Source organism: Eretmochelys imbricata, chromosome 4 (assembly GCF_965152235.1).
Source record: "Eretmochelys imbricata isolate rEreImb1 chromosome 4, rEreImb1.hap1, whole genome shotgun sequence".
In the NCBI taxonomy this organism is placed as follows: Eukaryota; Metazoa; Chordata; order Testudines; family Cheloniidae; genus Eretmochelys; species Eretmochelys imbricata.
The window spans coordinates 16,469,746-16,494,942 of NC_135575.1; the positions used below are offsets into that span (position 1 = coordinate 16,469,746).

A 25,197-nucleotide genomic window follows, 5' to 3' on the forward strand; every position below is an offset into this window, starting at 1 on the left:
CACCACTAATTCCTTTGCTTGTTTTGGTTAAAAGCTGCAGATAAAGCCCTATTAATTGCTTTCACTTTCATCTCTTACTTACAATTAAACCCTACAGTACTGAGTCAACAATGTAATGCTGTTGCCCAAAAAAAAAAAAAAAAGGGCAAATGCAATTTTAGATTGCATTAACAGAGGCACAGCATGCAAGTCACGGAGGTGACAGTACTGCTTTACTGAGCGCTGGTTAGGCCTCAGCTGGAGTACTGTGTTCACTTCTCGTCACCAATGTACAGAAAAGATCCAGAGGCGAGTGACAAAGATGAAGATGATCAAAGGGACGGAATGCAAGCCATATGAGCAAAGGCTGAAAGAACTGGGTATGTTTCGTTTGGAGGTTTTCAAAAAGAGGGGATGGATAGCCATCTGTCTTGGATAGTTTAGACACAACAAATCCTGCATCTTGGTAGGGAGTTCAACTAGACCTTCTAACCCTATGATTCTGCCTGGAAAGCAACAGATCAGGGGACAGGTCTACACTGCAATAAAACACATGTAGCTGGCCCATGTCAGCTGACTCAGGCTCGCAGGGCTCAGGCTGTGGGGTGTTGATTTTAGGGGTCTGGCTGGAGCCCAGGCCCTGAGACCCTCCCCGCTTGAGGGGGTCCCAGAACCCAGGCCTCAGTCTGAACATCTACACTGCAGCCTGAGCCCTGTGAGCAAGAGTCAGCTGACATGGGCCAACTGTGAGTGTTTTACTGAAGAAGTGTAGACATACCCAGGATTTCACTTACTTAAGCCCCGGCAGATCTTTAACACTTGCTGTGATCTCTCCAGCTTCAGGAACAAGCTTCTCTACCAGCTCCAGAGGTCCCCAAAATGACTTATTTTGTCCAAGAAAAGTCTTCTTGGCTAGAACAAAAAGATATAAATAGATTATTAGTTTCTCCCACATCTGTACTGTCTTAAATACATTCTCAAATTTGTTCAAAGTGAAACTAAAAGCAGAAGTGAGACTGACCCAGGGTGTCTAGCCCGGTAAATGAAGCTGGGCCAGCTCTCCTATGCTCGTGCAGGGGCTGCATTTGACAAATTAAGAGCACAAGGTGACACCTGGGGGCTGTAAGGTCAGGGAAAGCCCTGGTGAAAGTCATTTGGGAGAGGGTCTCTCAGGAAAGCTGCAGAAAGCTCTTCCCTGGGAGGGTCTTCAGAGACACTGTAGGTTTGGGACCTGGAAGAAGGCTGAAGGTGGGAGAATGGCAAGAGGGTTTGCTATCTGGTGTCCTCAAGCCAGAGAGTGAGCACTGGAAGAGGCTGAAGGCAGAAGCAAGCAGCAGGGGGAGTTGCCTGCTGGCTCTAAGCTGGAGAGGGCTGATGGCAGGAGTGCACATCAGCTGGAAGGGCCGTGCAGCTTATCCACTGACACCTCTGGGGCCAAAGACCTGGACCCAGAGGAACCATGACAGGGCTGGGGGAGTAAGATGCTCCCAGCACAGAGGCTGTGGGGGTTCCCACTGGGAAGAGCAGGGTTGCACACCAGCTGGAGGGGCTAAGCTGGAGAGCCGAGGCTTGGGGAAGGATGCTGGAGCTGTATACTGAATGTACCGTTTGGACTATGCTGGGGAAATCTGGACTATGGTTGTGGGATCTTGGTTATGGATTTATGTTCATGGAACTTTTGTAATAAATGAACCCCACAAGGGCTATCTTTATTCTTGGTAGGACTCCATGGACTATTTCTGGGGACTCTAGTGGGGAATTGAGGCAGGTGTGCCAGTCATGCCACAATCTGCTACAGAAGGGTGCTCTAGTCCAGACCTCTGGAAAGTTCTGGTTTCAGAATTATTACTGACAATGCTCTCCTGCAATTTATATTTAACTTCCTGTAAACAGCTGGGTTCAGGGATCGATTCAGAACCAGAAAATTATACTTACTACTTGCCCCGTGTGTGACTGACTGCTTTTTATGTTTTCAAGCATAGGAGATGAATGTATGTATGTATGTTTAAGGACACTGCACTTGCTCAGGGTTTGAAACAGACACTTCTTAAGCAAAGGCAGATACCAAATATGGTACCTGGGGGCCCACCTGCGAGAGCCAGAACAACATACAGGTGAGCACCCTAGCCTCTTCACCAATAGCAGCTGCTGGGCTAGAATTTCTACCAGGATGCTGTCACGGGCCTTTCTTCTGGGTGTGGGGTGGTGTCATCTGTCAGATCAGCATCTTGCTAGTAAGTAACAACTCCATCCCCTCTAGATACTGGAGGAGAGAAGCTTGGGTTCTTTACTCTCCTGTGCAGGGTCCAATACTCCTTCACGAGGGTAGGGTCTTCACTGCTCTACTCCTCCTATAGCCTCTCCCCAACGCCTGCCTCCACCCCTGCTCATAGCTTTCTCAAGCAGCAACAGCATGCAATTGATTTGGTTGACAATTTCACAACTACTCATAGGATTCTGAACAGCAGCACTGAAACTGATCCAAAATTCATTAACACCAAAGGTATGGACAGCACTTGAAGCAAGGAAGCAGTCTTTCTGCAGAGTTGGGCAGACAACACTGTGTTGATTTATACACAAGTTACTTTTGGATGGTTATTTTCAAAACCCTAACTAGTTTGTTTCCGTTTCTAACTTGAAAGCAGAAGTTAATAGCTTAGACATCCACACTCATGATGGATGTTTTTTTCACTCACTACTGATTGGACAAGTTAATTTTTCTAAACCTGCACTTTGCAATGCTGATGTTCTTCTACTGTTATAAAATAGGAAAACTATTCCCCCAAGCATACTGCTACTATAGCCAGCATAAGAATTACTAATTCAATAAGTACCTACTGTAAGCCATTAAAATAGCTTTGCAGGAGGTACTTATAGAAGCTGCAGGGTATTTATACAACCTCCTGTCCATTTTTCAGAGCAACTGCAATTTTCATTTCAACAAAGTAATAACATTTCATAAAGGCAGTAAAAAAAATTAGTGAAGACTGTTTAGTATTTGATTAGGTACACAGATTATTAAAGTCAAATACACACTGCTTGCCCATTTTGAAAAGTGCACGTCAGGTTTAAGTCACACAACCCCTAAAGTTTATAAATGTAACAAAACTAACGAGAAAAGCTCATAGTGCTACAGTAAGCAAGAGGAACAACACTACATTTCTAATGCATGAGGAGGAACAGAAAGTTAGGGAATCATAAGTTTCCTGAGGAAGTCATTTTCTCACCAATCATTCAGCAACAGTCAACTGCACATTGAACAAAATCGGTTTAAAAATTACAAGAATCCGTGAAAGACAACCCTCCACACTCCTTACACATGATTATGCCCATGAGCAGATTTTTTTTTTGCAATTTATGACATCACAGGTCAAATGAAATCAAATGGACTGACTCTGTTCATCGTTCCAAGATTATATTTAAACCGGACCAGACGCTAGGCCTCCCAGTGTTACGGTCTTTTCTGTGCAACTCCCTCCATGAAAGGGAAGCCAAAATCCCTCTCCTATCTATTTTCAGAATTCTTAAGTCTTTTCTGTTGGGGTCATTTTAGCTAAGTTTTTTTTTAATCAAATGATCATTCAACTCATGTAATGTACTTAAAGTGCTCACTTAGAACAACACAGTGTGCTGGTAGTTCATAATGTTGGCTTTTAAAGCCAAACTGCCAACTGGGCATGTAATTTTGGATTTGTGCACATCTATACTTGTATGCACGCACAATGTTGTTCCACTATGCAAGTCTGGCACACACAAAATTGCGTACACACCTTCGAAGATTTGGGATTTAGGTTTTGGAAAAAGTAAATTTAAACAGTGGCTTGAAAAATACATCACCAGTCCAACTGTTTCCTTAACGTTAAGAAAAAAAGACCTACATATACCACATAATATAACACATCCGTGCTGGTTCCTTTGAGGAGCACGGCACAAATTCTTTGGCTTGGTGCAGGAAAAAAATGTATTCTTTTATCAGGTGCTGGAATCTACTGTGTCAGATCCTCAGCACTTCAGCAGGGACAAGAGGACTTTAAAGCTGCCTTGCAACAGCAGCTGAGGATTCTCCTAACCATGGGATGATGTAGCCAGTCCAACATCAGCCGTTTCTGGCCCTGCTGGCACGGTGGGTAGTCTGGAGCACAATGCACTTGAGCAATCCTGATTGGCAGAACAGTCCTTTGGGAATGGGCATTCACTGGCATCAGTTAGAGCAGTCTTGAAGCTACTCAAACTTGCAATGGGGATTGGCTCAGCCCTGGCAGTACCCAGGTTCAGAGGGGCAAAAAGATAGTGTAAAGGCACCTAAGAATCCTTGTCCCCCTTGTGGCTGAGTATATCCCAGGTATGCTGGAGAAGCAGTCCACTTTATTTTATGTACTACAAGGACTCCATATACATATCAAAACTCCATAATACATGATATTCTGAAGTCATTTTCATTTACACCATGTCTTTGTAGGACATCAGTCCTTATGCTTCTTAAGGATCAATTTTTTCATTATTATTACTAGAATAAATAGCTGATGGGAATGAATGCCTTTGGCATTCACCATAACATTATCAATCATGACTGATTAATTTATCACATAGGATGCAATGTATAATTCCAAAGGGACTGTACTGTTATTTACCTATAAAACTGGTACATCATTTTACAAGCTTACTGAAGAAAAATGTAGGAATATAGTATCGGTCTTATTTAGTCTGATTTAGTACCTACAATTAAAAAGTTAGATTTTGAAAATGACTATCCTTGGCATTCATATCCCCTATACACAACACAGGAGAAGTCAGGTAGGCATTTAGAGTAACATTCTTACCTTTCAAGCCATGTTTAAGGCAGTGTTCCATCACTACAAAGAACTGCTGAAGAGGTGCATAGTCAGAGTCCAGTGTTCTGCCCAGATTAAGTGCTGATTCAATCAACCCCTTTATACTCAGTTTAGCCATATTCATCAGGTTCATGCGTTCATTAGCCATGAGATAATTAGGATCTAGAAGAAATCAAAAGACAGTATTTGGTAACAAGAGTTATTTTAAGTACAGTGAATCATCTTTCTATTTCCTTGGTCTTCAAAGCTAAGGAATTTAAGGGCTCCATTTTTCAAGTGGCAGTGGCCCAGTTTAACCTGAGGCACGCCATTCAGGCCTTTTAGTTGAGGAAAATTTTCTCTATCGGAATTGACCAAAGGCTTTTTAAAAAAATTTATTGGCAAAGTTGGAAAACTATATACAGACAGGAAGATAACCAGGCACATGCTGATGCTGCCCTGATATTGAATTAGTTAAATGAAGCTTCAAAGGAACAGTGTTGGAAGACATTCATTAATAGTTTACTTAATGTCTTATAATGCATTACAAAATGTCATGACAGCCTCACTTGCTCTAAGGACTCACGTAATCTGGAAGGAGGTTGTACCTTTGTTGCATCCAGAAAAGAGTGAATAGAAGAAGGGCAGGCAATTAAATGCCAAGAGTACTTTGCTTGTAATTTGCTCTTCTCTCAAAGACAAGGAACTCTAAATTCAGTTCAGAAACTGTAAGTGACACACATATAGGAGAATGACTCTCTTTAAAAAAGCAAAATATTGTACGTATGAAAACAAAATATGAACAGCAAGGATTCTGGGTGGTACTGTGCTGATCCTTCAAGCTCCAGTTTAAGCCCACGTAGAATAACCAAAAGCACCACACAGTTGAGACTTAAGAGAATTGTTTAAAATTTAAAAAGGCTGTTTGCTCTGAGCACTACTGATATTTGCAAACATGCTCCTCTTCCTCTTAAGGATTTATCCACCAATTTATCATCCTCTGTCTTGGCTCACATCTCCAACTCTGACATCTTCTTGTTAATTCAACTGCAACACAACCCAAACTGAGTTGCTTCCCACTCAAAACTCTTTCCATCACACCAATGTTGCTAACATGCATCCTTCTTGGGACCATCAACTAGTCAAACTGCTGTCAATCTCTGATGCCTCCTTTCCATCCCCACTGCATTCAGGCCTTTCATTCTATCTTATAACCAAAGACAGTTCCAGAACAGCCTTCCAAGGGGAGCAGTGGGGATAAAAAAACCTAACTGGCTTCAAGACTGAGCCTGATAAGTTTATGGAGGAAATGGTATGATGGGACTGTCTACAATGGCATGTGGCCCATTGGTGACTGCCAGTAGCAAAAATCCCCAACTGCTGGCAATGGGACACTAGAAGGAGAGGGCTCTGAGTTACTACAGAAAATTCTTTCCCAGGTATCTGCCTGGTGGGTCTTGCCCACATGCTCAGGGTCTAAGTGATCGCTACATTTGAGGTGGGGAAAGAATTATCCCCGGGTCAGACTGGCAGAGATCCTGATGTTTTGTTTTGTTTTTTGCCTTCCTCTGCTGCATGGGTCACTTGCGAGTTTAAACTAGTGTAAATGGTGGATTCTCTGTAACTTGAAGTCTTTAACCCACGATTTGAGGACTTCAGTAACTCAGCCAGAGGCTAGGGGTCTATTACAGGAGTGAGTGGGTGATTCTGTGGCCTGCGATGTGCAGGAGGCCAGATTAGATGATCACGTGGTCCCTTCTGACCGTAACGTCTATGAGACGGACTCTCCTCCCACTGCTAGAACCAGAGTATGGACAAATTATTTCCCACCTTAACTAGTAAAACTTCCTGTTTTCAGGCCTCCCCTTACCTTCCTCTTCTCCTTCCAACCCATCCAAAATGCCAATCAAACAGTATAGTTTTTTGTCACTCTGCCCATCTCTTTATAGCACCATCCACACTATAAAAAAAAAAAAAGGCCAGGGAGCCTCCGTATGACATGACTGTCCCTGCCCTGACAAGGATGAAAAGTTGCAACGTACCACTACGCAGGAAATCTGTATTGCTGAAGTGTTACCCCACGTATGGGTTTCAGTCCTGTCTACGGTATTACTTTCACTATTGTAACTGGGTCCCTCAATTGTTATATTTTAGCACAGATAGTGCCTTAATAGGGGGAAAAAGCAATCACATGTTTCACAACTCCTTTCCTGCCAACATCACTTCCTTGATGAGCTCTTACACTCCCCCTTCCAGCTGCCTACTTTCCACCCATTAACTACTCCTTTGTCTCTTTGTCTTCTTACATGCTGTTCCTTTCACTTGGAACTGCATGTCAACTAACTCATGTCCCTAAGCACTCTTCTTTCCTGCTTCAAAATGTTCCTGGAAATGCATCTTTTCTGCAAAGCTTTCCAGCTAGAACGATCAACCACCACGGTGTTTGTTCTGATTTGAATTGTACACATGATTTTAGACTAAAAGCTCCCCAGGGCAAGGGATTCTATTCTTTGTAACATTCTACCTGTTATAAAGCTTTATGTGCACTAGGGGTGGGTCTACACAGAAACTAGACATCCGTGGCTGGCACTGCCAGTTGATTTGGGCTCATGCGGCACGGACTACAGGGCTGTTTCTTTGCTGTGTAGACTTCTGGTCTCGGGCTGGAGCTCAGGATTGAGGACTACCAGGTGGGAGGGTCCTAGAGCCCAGGCTCCAGCCCAAGCCTGGAAGCCTATAGTGCAATGAAACAGCCCCATGAGCCTGAGTCAGCTGGCATGGGCCAGCTGTGGGTTCTTCATTGCAGTGTAGACATACCCTTTGCCACTTGGTATGCAGTCTACCCATTCACCACATTTGTTAGCAGTTTTAATAGACCTAGTGGCAGAAATGACTGAGGGTATGTCTACACTACGAAATTAGGTCGAATTTATAGAAGTCGGTTTTTTAGAAATCATTTTTATATATTCGAGTGTGTGTCCCCCCACAGAAAATGCTCTAAGTGCATTAAGTGCATTAACTCGGCGGAGTGCTTCCACAGTACCGAGGCAAGCGTCGACTTCCGGAGTGCTGCACTGTGGGTAGCTATCCCACAGTTCCCGCAGTCTCCGCTGCCCATTGGAATTCTGGGTTGAGTTCCCAATGTCTGATGGGGCTAAAACATTGTCGCGGGTGGTTCTGGGTACATATCATCAGGCCCCCGTTCCCTCTGCTGATGAGCTCTGCATGGTCACCTCTGCTGATGAGCTCTGCATGGTCACCTGCAGCTTGCCACGCTGGCCAAACAGGAAATGAGATTCAAAAGTTCGCGGTTCTTTTCCTGTCTACCTGGCCAGTGCATCTGAGTTGAGAGTGCCGTCCAGAGCAGTCACAATGGAGCACTCTGGGATAGCTCCCGGAGGCCAATACCGTCGAATTGTGTCCACAGTACCCCAAATTTGAGCCGGCAAGGCCGATTTAAGCGCTAATCCACTTGTCAGGGATGGAGTAAGGAAATCGATTTTAAGAGCCCTTTAAGTCGGAAAAAAGGGCTTCATCGTGTGGACGGGTGCAGGTTTACATTGACTTAACGCTGCTAAATTCGACCTGAAGTCCGAGTGTAGACCAGGGCTGAGGATCACTAAGTGTCTATACAGAATGGTACTCTGCCCTACAGAAGCATGCACATATTCAACAAGCAAGTGAAGAAAACAAATATTTGAAACTGAAGCAAGATTATATATTTTGATACTTAAATACCTGACAGCTGCTCAGCTATGTATGGTGATGGAAACCACTTAAGTACCTGTATAGAAAAACCCTAAGCAGTAGTAACATAATCCAAAACATTATTTCCTCTCTTTTAATGCATATCATTAATATTCCAAATTTCACGCTACTTCACAAGGAAGAGGAAATCTGAGGGGAAACCATATTTCACATTTTTCCCTTAACCAGTGGGTAACGATGGGAACTGGAATTGCCCATGAAGTAAACAGAACAAAAATTCAACTTGAATTCACCATAGCACACCAAAGCAATCGAGGCACTTCCAGGAATGTTGGTACGGAGCAGACCTGTTAATGGAAGAGCAAATGTATTTTTCACGTTAACTAGTGTGCAAGGCTCTGCTCCCCCATAGGCGCTGCCCAACCATCAGGCACTACAGGCCCTCTTCTGTCTCGGAGTCCCGCTCTTGATAGTTGCTCCAGCCCTGCAGTCATCTGGCCCCTCGGAGACTCAGGCCTCTACTAGCTGGGCCACAAGCTGTGTCCGTCTCTTCCGGGGTATGTAAAGAACCCAAAAAACGCTAGTTCTGATGACCAACAAGGGGCTTCACATGGCCAAATTCCCAGAGGCGGGACTCTCTAGAATGTGGGGTATTCTGGTCCTCAGTCTCTAGTATGAGGGAGAGACTTTTTGTCTCCAGACCAATGGGGGTGAGTAGGGGAACTTGAACCTGCCCTCTTCTCCGGGTTCCAGTGTAGTGTCCAAAGGTAGGTCACTGAGTCCTGCACTCTGGAGTTCCATGCAACAAGAAACAGCAAAGACATGTAAAACAAAATAAATCGAAGAAGTCTTAAACTTTGCAAATATCTAGTCCTTTTCCTTCAGCAAGTTGGGCAGACCATCAGCAGACAGGAGCTGTGGCAGATGGGCCTCCTACAGTGCTCCTTTTGCAGAGTTCAGAGCATAGATCACCTCCACTGGCTTCCGGCAAGTGAGCTACTCTGCTCACCTTTTAAGCTCTTCCACCACCCAGTGCATGCCTTGCAGGTGTGATGTGGGCCCAGAGCAGCCTCCTTGTCCCCTTCCTCTCCAGGGTGGGGTTTGTACACCTCATTGCACCTAATAACTCCATTCATTCAGAACGTTTTTAAATATTTTTTTTTCTTAACATTAAGGATTAGCAGATCTCACTCCAATTCCCAGTGGACAGATGTCTACACTGCTATAGGTACTAACTGACCCTTACTGCACAACAGTAATTGAATGGGCATAGGAACCAAATTACCTCTTTACCCTAAGATGTTCTCTTCATGTCAGGGCTGAATTACACCTATGAACTGGGGAGGATACATATGCACTGCCATTACCTGTACTGGACCTGTTTTGTGGGTAGAAGGCTTCATAGCTAACACTTTTCACAAGTACTAAATTCACACATACAAAAGGAAAAAGCAGCTATTATACAGTAATTTACTTCACACATCACCAGACATGCACTATTTTTCCTCACTATTGTTACTTCCATCAAAATTACTTTCAAGAGGGAGCAAAGCTTAGTAGAAATGTGATAGCCTCCAATTCAGGCTCCAGGACCAAAAATCCAAATGCCAACTAAGAACATTAAGAGTCTATCACAACAACCCCAGCACTGACTGCCTACAAACATTTCGCAGACTCTCTGAAGAACATTAACATGCCGAAAAACAAAGCCACATATCTGAAATATTTTTCAGTCTATGGCCTTCCTTACTTTGGATGGATCGATGCAGTCTTGAGCTTCCTGATCGAAGGGAAGCGTTAGTGATGTCAGAAATAAAGAACGGTTACTTACCCTACAGTAACTGCGATTCTTCAAGATGCTGAGGTACAAGTACTACAGCTAAAGATCTGGAACTGAATATAAAGCATGCTCCTCTGTACTGCAAAGTGTTACGTAATCCCCATGAGGTGGTTTGACCAGAGAAGCAGCTCAGGAGACCATGAACTTAGTAAGGTCAGCAGCGAGACACCAGAAGGAACAAGTGTTTTCAAAGAACGGAGTGAATTTTATTTCGATCAGGAATTTGATAAGGTAATGCAGAACTTAACTGATGAAGAAAGAGAAAGAAGCTCTGCTTTTCCTAGTTAAACTGTGTGTGCACAATAAAAAAAATCCTCTCTCTTCTAAAACTCAAAGCTCAGAAAATCTACTACTATACATGGAAGAATTGAGAGAAGAATATTTAAGTTACGACGAATCAGTCTGGATTTATTTTAAAGGAGGAAATAATAGTTAACTCTCACTATTAAGAAAGCCTAAAGTTTAGGATTCCATTGCTGAAAGTTCCTAGGAAATTTTTGTTTTCCTTTCTGAATGGTAGGAAAGGAATAAAAGGAAGCCTTGGTATGCATGTGAACAGTCTTATGACAATACCCATTCACGGTTTATTTTATACTCTGGAAAACACATTTAAGGAAGTAATTGATTGTTGTAATAGGTTCTTTTATTTCTAGTCTCCAGAGTAAAAGTCAAATTCAGTTACATCAGTCAGTTTTTATTCTGGGTCCCTGCCCAAGAAGTTGATGGACTGATAAAATAACCCATCTTCCTTGTAGTGTTCTGTTATTCCACTAAGTGTAAAATCTCCAAGTATACCATGGCTTTGATCCTGGAACATGGAAGGAATGACAACAAGGAATTTGCAACAAACAAAATCCATTTGTAATTTATTTTAATATATTTTAGTTAACTTCAAAGTAATAATTTAAGAATTCAACTCTCACAGAAGGCCAAACTTCAATAAAAGGAGTTACTTTAGTGAATAAGGTTTACAGATTGCCTTTACAAAACTATTTTAATATAATAATTCACCTAGTTTGTATGTTGCGCAGATTGCTAATTCATAAAATTGACAGTGTAGGTAGAGGATAATCACCTATACTAAAAATGGAGTTTAGGAAAAAAAGCCAGAAATAGAATAGTGTTGTTCATTATAAAGAGATACTGCATGTGACTGCAATTAAAACAAAGTTAATATCTCTGAATACTTCCTTTTGTTAGCTGCTGGGAAATGATAATAAACAATACCTTACATTAATTTTCTAAATACTCATAAAATAAGTACAATGTTTTAATTACAGGAAACAGACTTGTACTATTTAAATCCATTCTGAAATCAAGGATGGACAGGATTCTTATAGTTTGCCTCCCCTGGGAATTTAACAGAGGATGTACTGCTTTATACATACATATTCATCATATATATACAAAGACATTAGAAGCAAGAGGAAGACTAAGGACAGAGTCGGCTCATTATGACTCAATGAGGGGGGAAAGACAATAACAGAAAATGTGGAAATGGCAGAGGTGCTTAATGACTTCTTTGTTTCGGTTTTCACCAAGAAGGTTGGTGGTGATGGGACGTCTGAAATAGTGAATGCCAGTGAAAATGAGGTAGGATCAGAGTCTAAAATAGGGAAAGAACAAGTCAAAAATTACTTAGACAAGTTAGATGTCTTCAGATCACCAGGGCTTGATGAAATGCATCCTAGAATACTCAAGGAGCTGACTGAGGAGATATATGAGCCATTAGCAATGGTCTTTGAAAAGTCATGGAAGATGGGAGACATTCCAGAACACTGGAAAAGGGCAAATATAGTGCCCATCTATAAAAAGGGAATCAAGGACAACCCGAGAAATTACAGACCAATCAGCTTAACTTCTGTACCCGGAAGGATAATAGAGCAAATAATTAAGCAATCAATTTGCAAACACCTAGAAGATAAAAAGGTGATAAACAACAGTCAACATGGATTTGTCAAAAACACTTTGGGTCAAACCAACCTGATAGCTTTCTTTGACAGGGTAACAAGCTTTGTGGATGGGGGAAGCTATAGATGTGGTATATCTTGACTTTAGTAAGGCTTTTAATACTGTCTCGCATGACCTTCTCAAAAACAAACTAGGGAAATACAACTTAGATGGAACTACTATAAGGTGGGTGCATAACTGGTTGGAAAATCGTTCCCAAAGAGTAGTTATCAGTGGTTCACAGTCATGCTGGAAGGGCATAACGCGTGGGGTCCCACAGGGATCAGTTCTGGGTCCGGTTCTGTTCAATACCTTCATCAGTGATTTAGATAATGGCATAGGGAGTACACTTATAAAGTTTGTGGACGATACCAAGCTGGGGGGGGTTGCAAGTGCTTTGGAAGATAGGATTAAAATTCAAAATGATCTGGACAAACTGGAGAAATGGTCTAAGTAAATAGGATGAAATTCAATAAGAACAAATGCAAAGCACTCCACTTACGAAGGAACAATCAGTTGCACACATACAAAATGGGAATGACTGACTAGGAAGGAATACTGCGGAAAGGGACCTAGGGGTCATAGTGGATCACAAGCTAAATATGAGTCAACAGTGTAACGCTGTTGCAAAAAAAGCAAACAAACATTCTGGGATATATTAGCAGGAATACTGTAAGCAAGACATGAGAAGTAATTCTTCTGCTCTACTCCACACTGATTAGGCTTCAACTGGAGTATTGTGTCCAGTTCCGGGTGCCATATTTCAGGAAAGATGTAGAAAAATTGGCGAAAGTCCAGAAAAGAGCAACGAACACGATTAAAGGTCTAGAAAACATGACCTATGGGGAAGATTGAAAAAATTGGGTTTGTTTAGCCTGGAGAAGAGAAGACTGAGAGGGGACATGATAACAGTTTTCAAGTACATAAAAGGTTGTTACAAGGGGGAGTGAGAAAAATTGTTGTTCTTAACCTCTGAGGCTAGGACAAGAAGCAATGGGCTTAAATTGCAGCAAGGGCGGTTTAGGTTGGACATTAGGAAAAACTTCCTGTCAGAGCGGTTAAACACTGGAATAAATTGCTTAGGGAGGTGGTGGAATCCCCATCACTGGGGACTTTTAAGAGCAGGTTCGAAAAACACCCAGCAGGGATGGTCTAGATAATATTTAGTCCTGCCTCAGGTGCAGGGGACTGGACTAGATGACCTCTCAAGGTCCCTTCCAGTTCTATGATTCTACGATTCACTACCGAACAAGATGTGAAGTTCCTTTAAAGAGCCACCCCCTATATGGAATGAATACATTACATTTTACTTAAATCTCATTAAATCATCACAATTTTTTAAATTCCTTTCCCATCACTGGGAATGACTGATTACGAAGCTATTGTAGGTAAACAGAAGCTTATATCTTTGCAATCAGACAGTTGCTCTACAAGAGAAGTTCTTTCAGTGATATCCCAATATAATACCAAAGCACTACTGCAATATTGAACTGTCATGTCAGAGTACTTTGTTGAATCCATTGCTCAAATTAGGACGGAATAACAAGGCAATTACCCAAAAGAGATTCTATTTACAGTAGACACTCAGAGTTACAAACAGCTTGGGGAATGGAGGTTGTTCGTAACTCTGAACAAGACGTTATGGTTTTCTTTCAAAAGTTTACAACTGAACATTGACTCAATACAGCTTTGAAACTTTACTTTGCAGAAGAAAAACGCTGCTTTTAACTATCTTAATTTAAATGAAACAAGCACAGACAGTTTCCTTACCCTGTAAATTTTTTTTTTAAAATAAGTTTACATTTAACACAGTACTGTGCTGCATTTGTGGGTTTTTTGGGTCTCTGCTGCTGCCTTATTGCGTACTTCCAGTTCCAAATGAGGTGTGGGTTGACTGGTCAGTTCATAACTCTGGTTATCATAACTCTGAGGTTCGACTGTACAACACAAATAAATTGCTAATGGAAACATCAAAGAAACCATACAGGACAACTTCATAGGTAACATGTTGCTACTATTGCTATATTATTTAAACCCCGGAATAGATTCAATTCACATAACATACTGTACATTGTTCCAGTGTTCAACACTTGAACCTACAGTCTTAGCATGCAGTTTAAGGAAAAAGAAAAGGAGTACTTGTGGCACCTTAGAGACTAACCAAGCTTATGCTCAAATAAATTGGTTAGTCTCTAAGGTGCCACAAGTCCTCCTTTTCTTTTTGCGAATACAGACTAACACGGCTGTTACTCTGAAACCTGTCAGTAGTTTAAGGAAAGAGTTTTCATGTAACTAGAACACCCAGAGGGATTTATGGAACTGCCTACAGTTCATGCTGGAACACAAATGACTGCTTAAGCTACAAGAAGCATAGTTTAGCTAAAATCACTACATATAGATTTCAGGATCTTAGATCTAACCCATGTACTCTGCAACTTCTCTCTACTGCCACTATCACTGTAAGCAGCTGTTTGTTTGATTTTCACCATACATAAGAAGCAGCAAACAGTAAGGATGCAATTCTGGCCTCACTGAAGTTTTGCCTTTGACTTCAATGCAGCCAGGATTTCACCTTAAATTTTCTCAAATATACTTTCAGATGATTTTATAATCTAGAAGTGGAAACTTCCACAGAACAGACCTCTTTCTGGTACCAATATTTAAGTTTGAATATTGGGTGCCAGTAGTAATGCTCAGAATAAATGAACTGGAGTTGCGGACAGATTATCCCACAATACAGGTAACCTCAAAAATAGCCTGTCTGGCCAGTCACACTGCTTCCCTGAGACTGCAAACTCTGTATTTTTAATCTTGTAAAATATATGTCAAGGGTAACCCATATTCCATCTGTAACTGGATGCACCACAGGCCTCTCTCCATCTTGTTCCATGGAGAAGCTAAGTGACGCAGAGGATAAAAATTTTCAAAAGCACCAAAAGGGCTCATGAGTTTTTCCAAATGTGATTTAAGCACTCAGGAACCTAAGTCACACAGAAAGTCAATGTAATTTAGGCTCCCAAGGACTTAAGCCAATTTAGAAAAAGGGACTTAAGTGCTTTTGACCCAGACTGCGTTTCTCCCTTCTCTCTATAGCTAAATTCATTTTCAAAAATTAACAAATATTAAACTAGAAGCTTTATCAAGTACAGAATGTCATGGGATGTTTCTGCCAATGTGATCTAATCTATTTAGGGTAACTCCCATTCATTAGAATACTTTTAAATGCTCCCTTAAATTTCATCTAGGCTCTAAATGTACAGGGTGAATCTTAACCAAAAACTGGAAAGACTATTTCCATGTATTCAAAAAGACATGGAAGCTGCATCACGTAAATATTTTGAAGTGTTATTGGTTTATCCCAATTACATATTTGCAAAGCACTATTTTTGCCAAGTGAACAAGCCCCACACCACAGACAATATCACGTTCTGTCTTGGGCCTGGTCTACACTAGAAAATCAAGTCAGCTTAACTACGTCACTAAGGGGTGTGAAAAATCCACACCCCTGAACGGCATAGTTAAGCCAACCTAGCCCTCAGTATAGACAGTGCTAGATTGACAGAAGGCTCTCCTGTTGACAACACAAATCCCACTTGTAGGGGGTGGAAGTACTGTATTTTGTCAGCAAAAGTAACGACAAACAGCGTTTACGCTGGCCGACTTTTTGCAACAAGGCCGTGTCACTAAAAGCTGTATAGTGTAGACAAAACCTCAGTTAGCATCCAGACTCATTTGTATACAACCAATTAATTTTAGCAGCTCAAACTATTGAACTTCGAAGTCTGGTATAATTTCAAGTGCATCTAGAGAGACTACATCCATTGCTAGTTTATAAATAGAATTTCCAAAGGTGTGTAAAGCCCCCTGGAAACATTATAGGAGACAGTGAATCATCAAGATAGGGAAAATTTACGGAAAGTATAAATTTGCAGTCTCTCTTTTTGAGGAGCTCATTTATCCCTCCCTCAATGTGCTCAGCTTCTTGCAGTTCTACATCTTGTATCTGCCTCCAAATACAATTTCTGCCAGTTAATGTACATTCTACAGCAGTGATCAGTGGCTTGTTCAAAATGCACTAAAATAATTTAGAAGATGAGCTTACATTAGAAAATTACAGTACAACCTCATTTTTACAGAAGTAATGAAGGGCATCAGATAAGTTTGGACAAATAAATTTTTCAGTGTAATTAAGAGACACTCAGGGACATGACACTTCTAAATTACAGGGAATCTCAACTAATTGAGGCTGTACTGACAATCTCTCCGGAGGAATATTATGCAAAGTTCTGGTAGCTGGAATGGAAAATAAAATCAGTAATAACTGTAACAGAGTTAAAAGAAAGTTATAAAATCCAGCGTCTCTCAGGTCCCCACATAGACAAGCCAACTCGAAATAAAGAGGAATTAACTAAAGGTGTGAAGTTAAAGCACATTACTTATGAATGAGAATGTTCACATGGGTGTAAAGTGGCCTTAAATTTACTGGAGGAGGATTAAACTGAACTGAACTACCGCCACTTTACTTCTGAATGAGAGCATCCACTTCACAACTTCAGTTAATTCAGTTTAACGTTCCTGACGGTCCTCATGTAGACATGCTCTCAGTTTTAATCTTTCATCAAGTGTTACAGTTCACTGGCTGCCATTTTAAGGAAAAGGAATACAAGTGGGAATAAATGCTCAGAGTACCACACACGCAAAGCAGTTCTCTTAAAGGTGACCTGCAAAGAAAAAAAAAAAAAAAAAAGGCTTGTAACTTGTTTCTTTACAATGTAACAAAGCAGAGTATAAAGAAAAGGAGGACTTGTGGCACCTTAGAGACTAACCAATTTATTTGAGCATAAGCTTTCATGAGCTACAGCTCACTTCAATGCATCTGATGAAGTGAGCTGTAGCTCATGAAAGCTTATGCTCAAATAAATTGGTTAGTCTCTAAGGTGCCACAAGTCCTCCTTCTCTTTTTGCAGATACAGACTAACAAGGCTAATACTCTGAAAGCAGAGTATGTTTCTGCAAAAAGTTTTTTCTTCCTTCTTGCTTTTTTTACATTATAAATTCAAGTCTTGTCTACTCTGGACAACTAGGAGAATTGGAAAACTGGCAAGATAACAACACAGATATTAAAGAAAGGAACCCTGATTTTTTATTTTTTTTATTTTTTTTAAGAGGGGAAGTAATTTTTATTCAGACTTTTTTTTAAAAAAAGTTTTTTTTAATTTTTTTTTTTTTGTTAACATCTATTTTATTTGGACACTTAACAAATAATGTTTGGGTTTTTTTTCTTAAGGATTTAGCAACCTCTTCTGTTAAGGACCAGGAAAGCTCCCTACACATGAGTCACCCAAGGAGTCTTTCCTCCAAAAAACAGAAGAGGAGGGGCAGGGAGGAGAAGAGACAATCTTGATATTTCTAATACATCTCAGGAAAAAAACAAGCAAAAGAAAGCCCCCAAACTGCAGGCTCTCTTTTTTACATCATGATGAACAAACAGACAAACAATGTTTTTCCTTTGCAGGTGACCTTGAATATCCTCTCCATGGAAATACATTCAAAATCTAAAATAACTTTAAGGCTAAAGTGTGATACTTTTCCCATAATAAGGAGAAGGCACAGCTGTATTTAGAACACAACGCAGTTAGAAGCAAAAGCATACAACATTTTAACAGAAAGCCTTATTAACATCATTAAAAGTAGTCTGTAAATGTTTTTGTGCCTCAAACTGACTTTCCCGGACAGCTAAAAGGATTTACATGATCTGGAACTCCTTACATGAACATTTTTTTAAAAAGGAGTTTAGTATACCTTACACAGGAAAACAATACAACAGAAATATTGAAATAACTGAGATACTCTGATGTAGACACAGTAATCCTAGAGGATTGTCAAGGAAGACATACAGAAAGGATAACTGAATTAACCCCTTTGCCCCCATTAGCTTTCTTTTCTCCTCCTCACCCCATCCCCTCCTCAGGAAAATGTTCAACTTCCCCCAACCCCCGAAGCATATATCAATGGTATAATACATGGCTCTCAAACTTTCCAGACTACAGTACTCTTGCAGGACTCTGATTTATCTTGAGTACCCCCCCAAGTTTCACCTCACTTAAAAACTACTTGCTTTTAAAAAATCAGACATAAAAATACAAAAAAGTGTCACAGCACACTGTTACTGAAAAAATGCTTACGTTCTCATTTTACCATATAATTACAAAATAAATCAACTGGACTATAAATACTTTACTTACATTTCAGTGTATGGTATACAGAGCAGTATAAACAAGTCATTGTCTGTATGAAATTTTAGTTTGTACGGACTTCACTAGTGCTTTTTGTGTAGCCTGTTGTAAAACTAGGCAAATATCTAGATGAGTTAATGTACCCCCGGAAGACCTCCAAGTACCCCCAGCGACACACACATCCCTGGTGGAGAACCACTGATAATATATACACATATATGCACGTGCACATTGAGTTTGTGTTTAAATAATCTTGTTTAAAAAGGGAAATGTTAATGATAGATCAATATATGTTACTTAATATTATAAACTCTGTATTAAGATATGTACCTATACATATCAACTCAATGTAATTGTAAAATGTCTATTGATATTTTGGGTCATTTACAATAATTAAATATTTTCCTAAAGCAAACAAAAAAGAAATTAAAAAACCCCACTGTTACACACTTAAGAGGCTCTTCTATGTATCAAATGTAAGTACAATATGTATATCCATCTCATCAAGCTTGCCTTGGTATCTTGCCTTCACTACTATAAATTATCAGGGAAGATAAAAGCTTGGCAGTTTATAAAAAATATTTTTTTCTTATTTAAATAAGATATTTTATTTACATGTAAAGAGCTCTTTACTTTCTTCCCATTTTATAATCTTAAATTGCTAAACTAGATATTTTATATGTTTCTTTAATTAGCTTCCTAATTGTTAGTAGAACTTCAGATTGTAGATTTCACACTTAAAATCATCACCTATGCTGTAAAAAACTAATCCAGGACCCCATTAACATCCTTATTATGAGAACACCACAAACTCAATCAAAACACAACATTGATAAGCAATCAGCCTCTCCTATATTTGCAACCAACATTACCTTCCAATATACTGAGCCTCCACAAGTGAAGAAAGCTGAAATGCTTCAACAAGGCTATACCTCTCTATAACGGTCTGCAGTTTGAAGATAATGGGCCTGAGCACCTAAATCATTTAGGTACATTTAAAAATCCCATTCTCAGGTGCCTAAATTTGGGCTTAAGAGCCTAACTTTAGGCTCCTAGTTTTGAAAACTTGGCCTGTACGTATAAAAGAGTTCACAATTATTGTGCTAAGGTATTTAAAGTCTAAAAAAATTTAATTAACGCTGAAGCAATTTTGTTTTAAGTGACAAAGATTTTATCCACTAAGAAAATATTAATATTTTGGTTTTTGCCTATAGCTGTTTTATAACATTCAAAGAAGATACCCTACCACTATATTTTTAAAAAGAATTTGTAATTAATTTGGTTATATAATAGCACAAGTTTTCAAGTTAGTTTTACAAAACTTCAACATGACGTAAATCCACAATTGATTAAAATTCAAGTGATTTTAATCAATTATTTAAAACTGCTTTGATTTATATTGCTCTACGCTGTAAATTTACATTATAACTGTTGTATACGGTGTTGCTGTAGCCACGTTGGTCCCAGGACATTAGAGAGAGAAAGTGGGAGAGGTAATATAACTGTTGGCTCATGAAGATGACAGCCAAAAACAGCATACATCAAAATAAAGAAGTTAATCCCACATCTTTTACAGTTCCCATAATTGTCTCATCTTCATTTTAAGTCTTTACACATAGGAACTGTCGCTGGTTGAGAGGTGTGGCAGATGCTAATTTATTACTAAGGAATATCAATTGCTTTTTGTTTTTCCATTATTTTAAAAAGAATAAATTAACAAAGCATTTAGAAGGCAAGACTATCCAGATGGGACCAACGTCAAGTTAGAGCAAATTTGGAACCAAAAGTCTTCACAATATCCTTTCAAAATGTAAATAAGTAAAACTCAAAAATACATGCATATATACTTATAGTGACTGAAGATATTTTCTTTAGAACCCTAACAGTAGTAACTACACATCAATACCAGAAAGCAACTAGTCTGGTATATTTAGGCTTTGAACCCAGTTCAATCAGACAAGCATATTTGCAGAGCCACGGTTATTGTCATTGCAAAAGAATACCGTAGCTGGTGCTCAGGATCAAAGTAACACATTAAAAGCCAATTAAAAGAGGAAATAATAGCTGAAAGATGTTGGTGTGGCACGCACCTTCAGTATCATCACGCAATTGCTCCACCAAATCTGTCAAATCCTCCCAAGAGTCTTTGCAAACAGCAAAAAGAAAGGAAAAGAAAGATAAAATGTCATGCAAGCCATGATCTAAAGGAAAGAATCAAAATCAAGATATAAGAAAGGGAAAACAGAAGAGGAGATTTCTGTAATACAACACTCAGTTTGCAGTAGTAAGATTTGCAATTCAAAAGGATTTATTAGTCTGCACAAAGCAATATAGCAAAGCTTTATCAGAGAAAAGAAAGCATTTATTGCACAGTTAGGTTTGGAGATTTTTGTTTGTTTAAGCCTTAAGGCTGACACTTCTGTAAAACATTTATTAATAAAAAAATCCAACTAGAAAGACGTATTTTTTTTTTTAGAACTATACAAATCTAAGTACTGACGTTCTCATATTTAACTTTATGCAACTTCAGCATCTGCCTCAGTCCTCTTTCCATATGACCACCTAAACATGCCTACAAATGAAAAACAAGCCCTGTAAGTCTTTTTTAGCAAAATCAATTAGGCTAGAACGGACCATAACTCAGATTTCCAATATGCTGCAGATATGTCCAAGATGACTTCAGTCATGTCATAGTTTAAATTGTTTCACACAAATGAGGGTACACTGACATCTCCGTAACTAAAATGTCTCTTACTCTGCGATGCACTTCTGTAGACAGCTGATAGGCAAGGGGGCAGAGGTAGAGATCCTAGCAGAGAAGTGAGGAGGCGGGGCGGGCGGGGGGAGGTACTGAGCAAAGTACACATTCCACTAAGATCTCCTTCCTGCCCGCCGCTTCCCCCCGCCCCCCGGGAAAGCTACAGCTAACCTTCTCCTCCAAAGAAACACTGTTGATTTGTGAATAGCAAAGACAGTCATACTGTGCATATAAAATAAAAGTGAAAATGTGATAGAGATCCTAAAATTATTGAGCAGAAGATAAAAATCTCCCACAGCATATTCTTACTGACCAATCTTCATATTCTAAAACTAAACAGCTCATTCTGATTATTTTTTGGAAATTAGTTTCACACCAGAATTCTTGTATTTTCCAGATGTTCCATTTTTCTTATTCTAAAGCAAAGCTGTTGCATATATTGAGAGTAATGGAGTGAAACTGCATTTCATTTTCACAGGACAGAATCTTTATAAGCATTGAAGCTAGTGTCATTCAGTAATTTAATATTTGTGGGAAACGCTTTCTATAATGAAATTATTTAAGACAAGAGGTGCCTAATATCTATTGGATACAGTTTTGTAGTTTAATTCATAAAAGGGTCTAGTAATTCTTGTTAATTAATAGGATTTACAAGCACTGGTAAAGAACAGCCCCAGCCCCTAATAATTCCCTAATCCTTATTTACATACATGTAAAGGAATTCCAGAGGTTTTAAGTCACAATCACATCACCATCAGAAACAGATGATTAAACAAAGATTCATTCCTTCTTTGTGCAAATGTTCATGGTAATAAAGAATAAATGAGGAAAAAACCCACAATGTTAAAAATTTCCAAATACAAAGAAGAAAAATGTCCACTAGGCATCAGCAGATTGTTAATACACTTTTTCCTTTTCCTCTGCTTTGATTTTTGTCATCCTCCACATCTAATGCACGCATAGTACAAGACACTTGTGAATCTCCAATTCTATATTTACTTTCTTTCCCTCAATCTTATCTCTTCCCATGGATCCCCACATCTAAAACCCATGACATCGTAAGATATTTTCCACCAAACCCTAGGCTTTACTATTATGATCGTCTGGTCTACATGCCTGCTGATGACTGCACAAACAACAGATTTAATTTATTACTTTTTAAAAAGTTAGATATTGTAGTGTGCCTTCCTGCAGTGATCTTCTGACATTTCTGTTTTCTTTAGCTGTTAACGCACAAAAATATCCCTGAAGGCCAACAGTTTCTAACATATGAATCACGATATCAGGTCAGATCAGTTAAGTCCAACTAGTCTAGTATTCTGTACCAGATACTTCAAAGGAAGGTTCAAGAAACCTTTTGGTGGGCATCGCATGGGCCAAATCTGGCCCACAAGCCATATATCTGACATCCCAGAGCTAGGGTTTTAAACAAAAACACAGATATTTCCAGGGAATTTTTTCCACACACCACCATAGGCATCAATCCTATTCACTTTCAGAGCTGGGAGCAGCACAGGAGCTGCATAAAGTTGAGCTTACAGCTGAGGCTAAAGGGACCATTAGCTGCATAAAACCAAATTCATGAGAAAGTTTGTGAGCGAGTGAAAGAAAACTGGTACTAAGAGAAACTGAATCAACTTAGAAGTTACACTTTTGTTGAAAATCTTATTACTACAAGTAACACCCAAAATTAGTTTAACAAATGTACAGCAAAATGTTTTTGTTTCTTCTTTATTTCTTGTTCAATTGACAGCACTTTGTGTATGGTTAGTTTCTATGTTAACTCTGTTTGTTATCAGTTTCCCCCCATTTGTGTGGGTCTCTCACACAGCAAAAAGGAACAGACATTTTTTTTAAATAGAGACAGGAAACACTCAAAATTGTGAATGCTGGGACAGCTGTAGTAAGTGAAAATACTTAAACTTCATTTTTTAAAATGACTGTATTTCATCTTCATGGCATCTCTAACAGCATTTCCAACTTTGATTCTGCTTTTGCCAACATCACCACAGTGTTCCAAGTCTTAATTACTGTATATCAACCCAATTCAGGTTACAGAAAGATAAAGACTTCAGTTCAAGACTGCAAAAAAAAATTTAAAAAAAGTTTTCACAGTCAAATTAAAATCTTGAAGAGTCTAATGTTATGGATTTGTAATATTACATAAAAATAAGTGTACTGGGAAGCTTTTGTTTGGAAAAATGCAGGAAGAAAAAAGCTTTAAGGACAGATTCATATTAAAACCTCTAATATACCTAAGTAGCAATGCTGCCTGTGTTTTAAGGAGAAAAATACGGTGACATTTTACATGTGTTAAAATACAATAAATTATTTGTAACTAAGTCTATCTTCATCTATTTTCCAAATCAGAGAGGTGTTGCTACTTTACAACACAGAAGAAGTGTGGGATAAAAGTTACTGTGCCACAGAACACACATGCATGTTACTTAAAAAAATTAGAAAACTAACAGGCTGTATGAGCTGAAGCAACCCCCAGACACAAACGATAAACTTACACACACTGTCAGAGATAAATATATCTACTTTGCCTACTAGCCAGTAAGTGGCTCCTCTGCAGCACCCAGTACTGCATTCATTAGAAATATTTCCCCCCTCCCAATATCTTCACACTAGTGTCAAAGAATCTTCTGCATTTTTAAAATTTTCCTTTAGTTACTTCACACAATTTGTAATGACCCTTTTGTCCAGTGTATAAGGATGATTTTAAATAAATCTACCTGACCTTTCTTAAAAAGTGTTCATAAACATTGACTGAATGAGTAAGGAAATGTACAAGCAATGAGAAAGAGTGTGTATATGACAGGGCAGCTGTCCTCTGTGCCACCATTTCGTTTCTGCTATGAAGAACCTTATAAAATGGTGGCTACTCCTGAAGGGACCGCATAGATTTACATTAAAACAATCCTTTGTCCCACCTTTGCCTTTTTGGGGGTGATCATTCAAATTTGCAATTTTTTTCCTCTAAGATTCCAGAGCAGACACAATACTTAAAAGGCCACGTATACCAAAACTCATAATAAGTAGTGCAGCTAATAATGGAATTTGATCATACATATGTTCTCCTGTATGAGAAGCAGCCTTAAGCAAAAATTCTTAAAAAGCAGAAAATACTAGGCATTAAAAAAGCTGCATTTTCATAAGCAAATAAGATTTAAAAAACCCAAAAGGGACTCAGTGTCCAATAAATTTCTAACAGCTCTGTTGACTGTTAACATACCAATTTTTAAAAAGCAATTAGTGATGAGAAATGTTACACAGCTGTGTACAATTTTCTAAAAATTGAAATTATGATGAAGACAGATTTGGGTTGAGATAGAAACCCCTTAAAATATGTTAAGTCCAGGAAACTATAATGCCAGTGCCCATGCCCAAGACCATTGTGGCTATCCACTTTAGCAGAATGCTTTCCCAAACCCAGAAGTTCACTCATTCCCTTGGCCTGTGTGCTTTGAAGAAGAGACAACGTAAGATCTTGTGTGACAAACTGGTCAAAAAGACTGCACAAGGGGAAAAGTAGTGATATTCCATAGCACTGCACAGCCTCAAAACCCCCCACTACACGAAGGACTTAACTAAAAATTAAGGAAGGGGGAGAAGGGTCGTGGCCTGTGACATAGTGGGAAGAACCAGAGTTAAATGAAATATCAGCTTTGATTTACACGTTTTTCTGATTGAGGACTGGTGGGAGGAAAAGGTCAGCCACAGAGCCTAAAGCCCAGGACAGGTGTTCCTTTAAGTTTCTTCATTTAAATATCCCATATATACCCCTCATAAAAAGCTGAGTAAAACCTTATAGCACTGTCTTGCACACAAATACCTATATATTTCAAATCAAGCAGACTTCAAAACTGTAGTTTTGAAAAACTAACACGGGCACAGGATAACCACTCTCTG

At 39.4% G+C, this 25,197-nt stretch overlaps 1 protein-coding gene across 5 annotated transcripts in view; it reads right to left on the reverse strand.

Moving 5' to 3' along the window:
* The window catches only part of RUFY3 (RUN and FYVE domain containing 3), an 80,102-nt gene that overhangs the window by 35,286 nt on the left and 19,619 nt on the right, over window positions 1-25,197 (reverse strand). For all 5 annotated transcript variants that reach the window (XR_013345858.1, XM_077814898.1, XM_077814895.1 and 2 more), the window contains exons 2-3: window positions 4,800-4,973; window positions 774-891 (exon numbers count right to left, since the gene is read on the reverse strand). Coding sequence is in view for 4 of the 5 variants with exons in the window: in XM_077814898.1 (XP_077671024.1) it covers window positions 774-891; window positions 4,800-4,973 (292 nt within the window). In the remaining variant the exon portion in view is untranslated. The remainder of the gene's footprint in view (window positions 1-773; window positions 892-4,799; window positions 4,974-25,197) is intronic.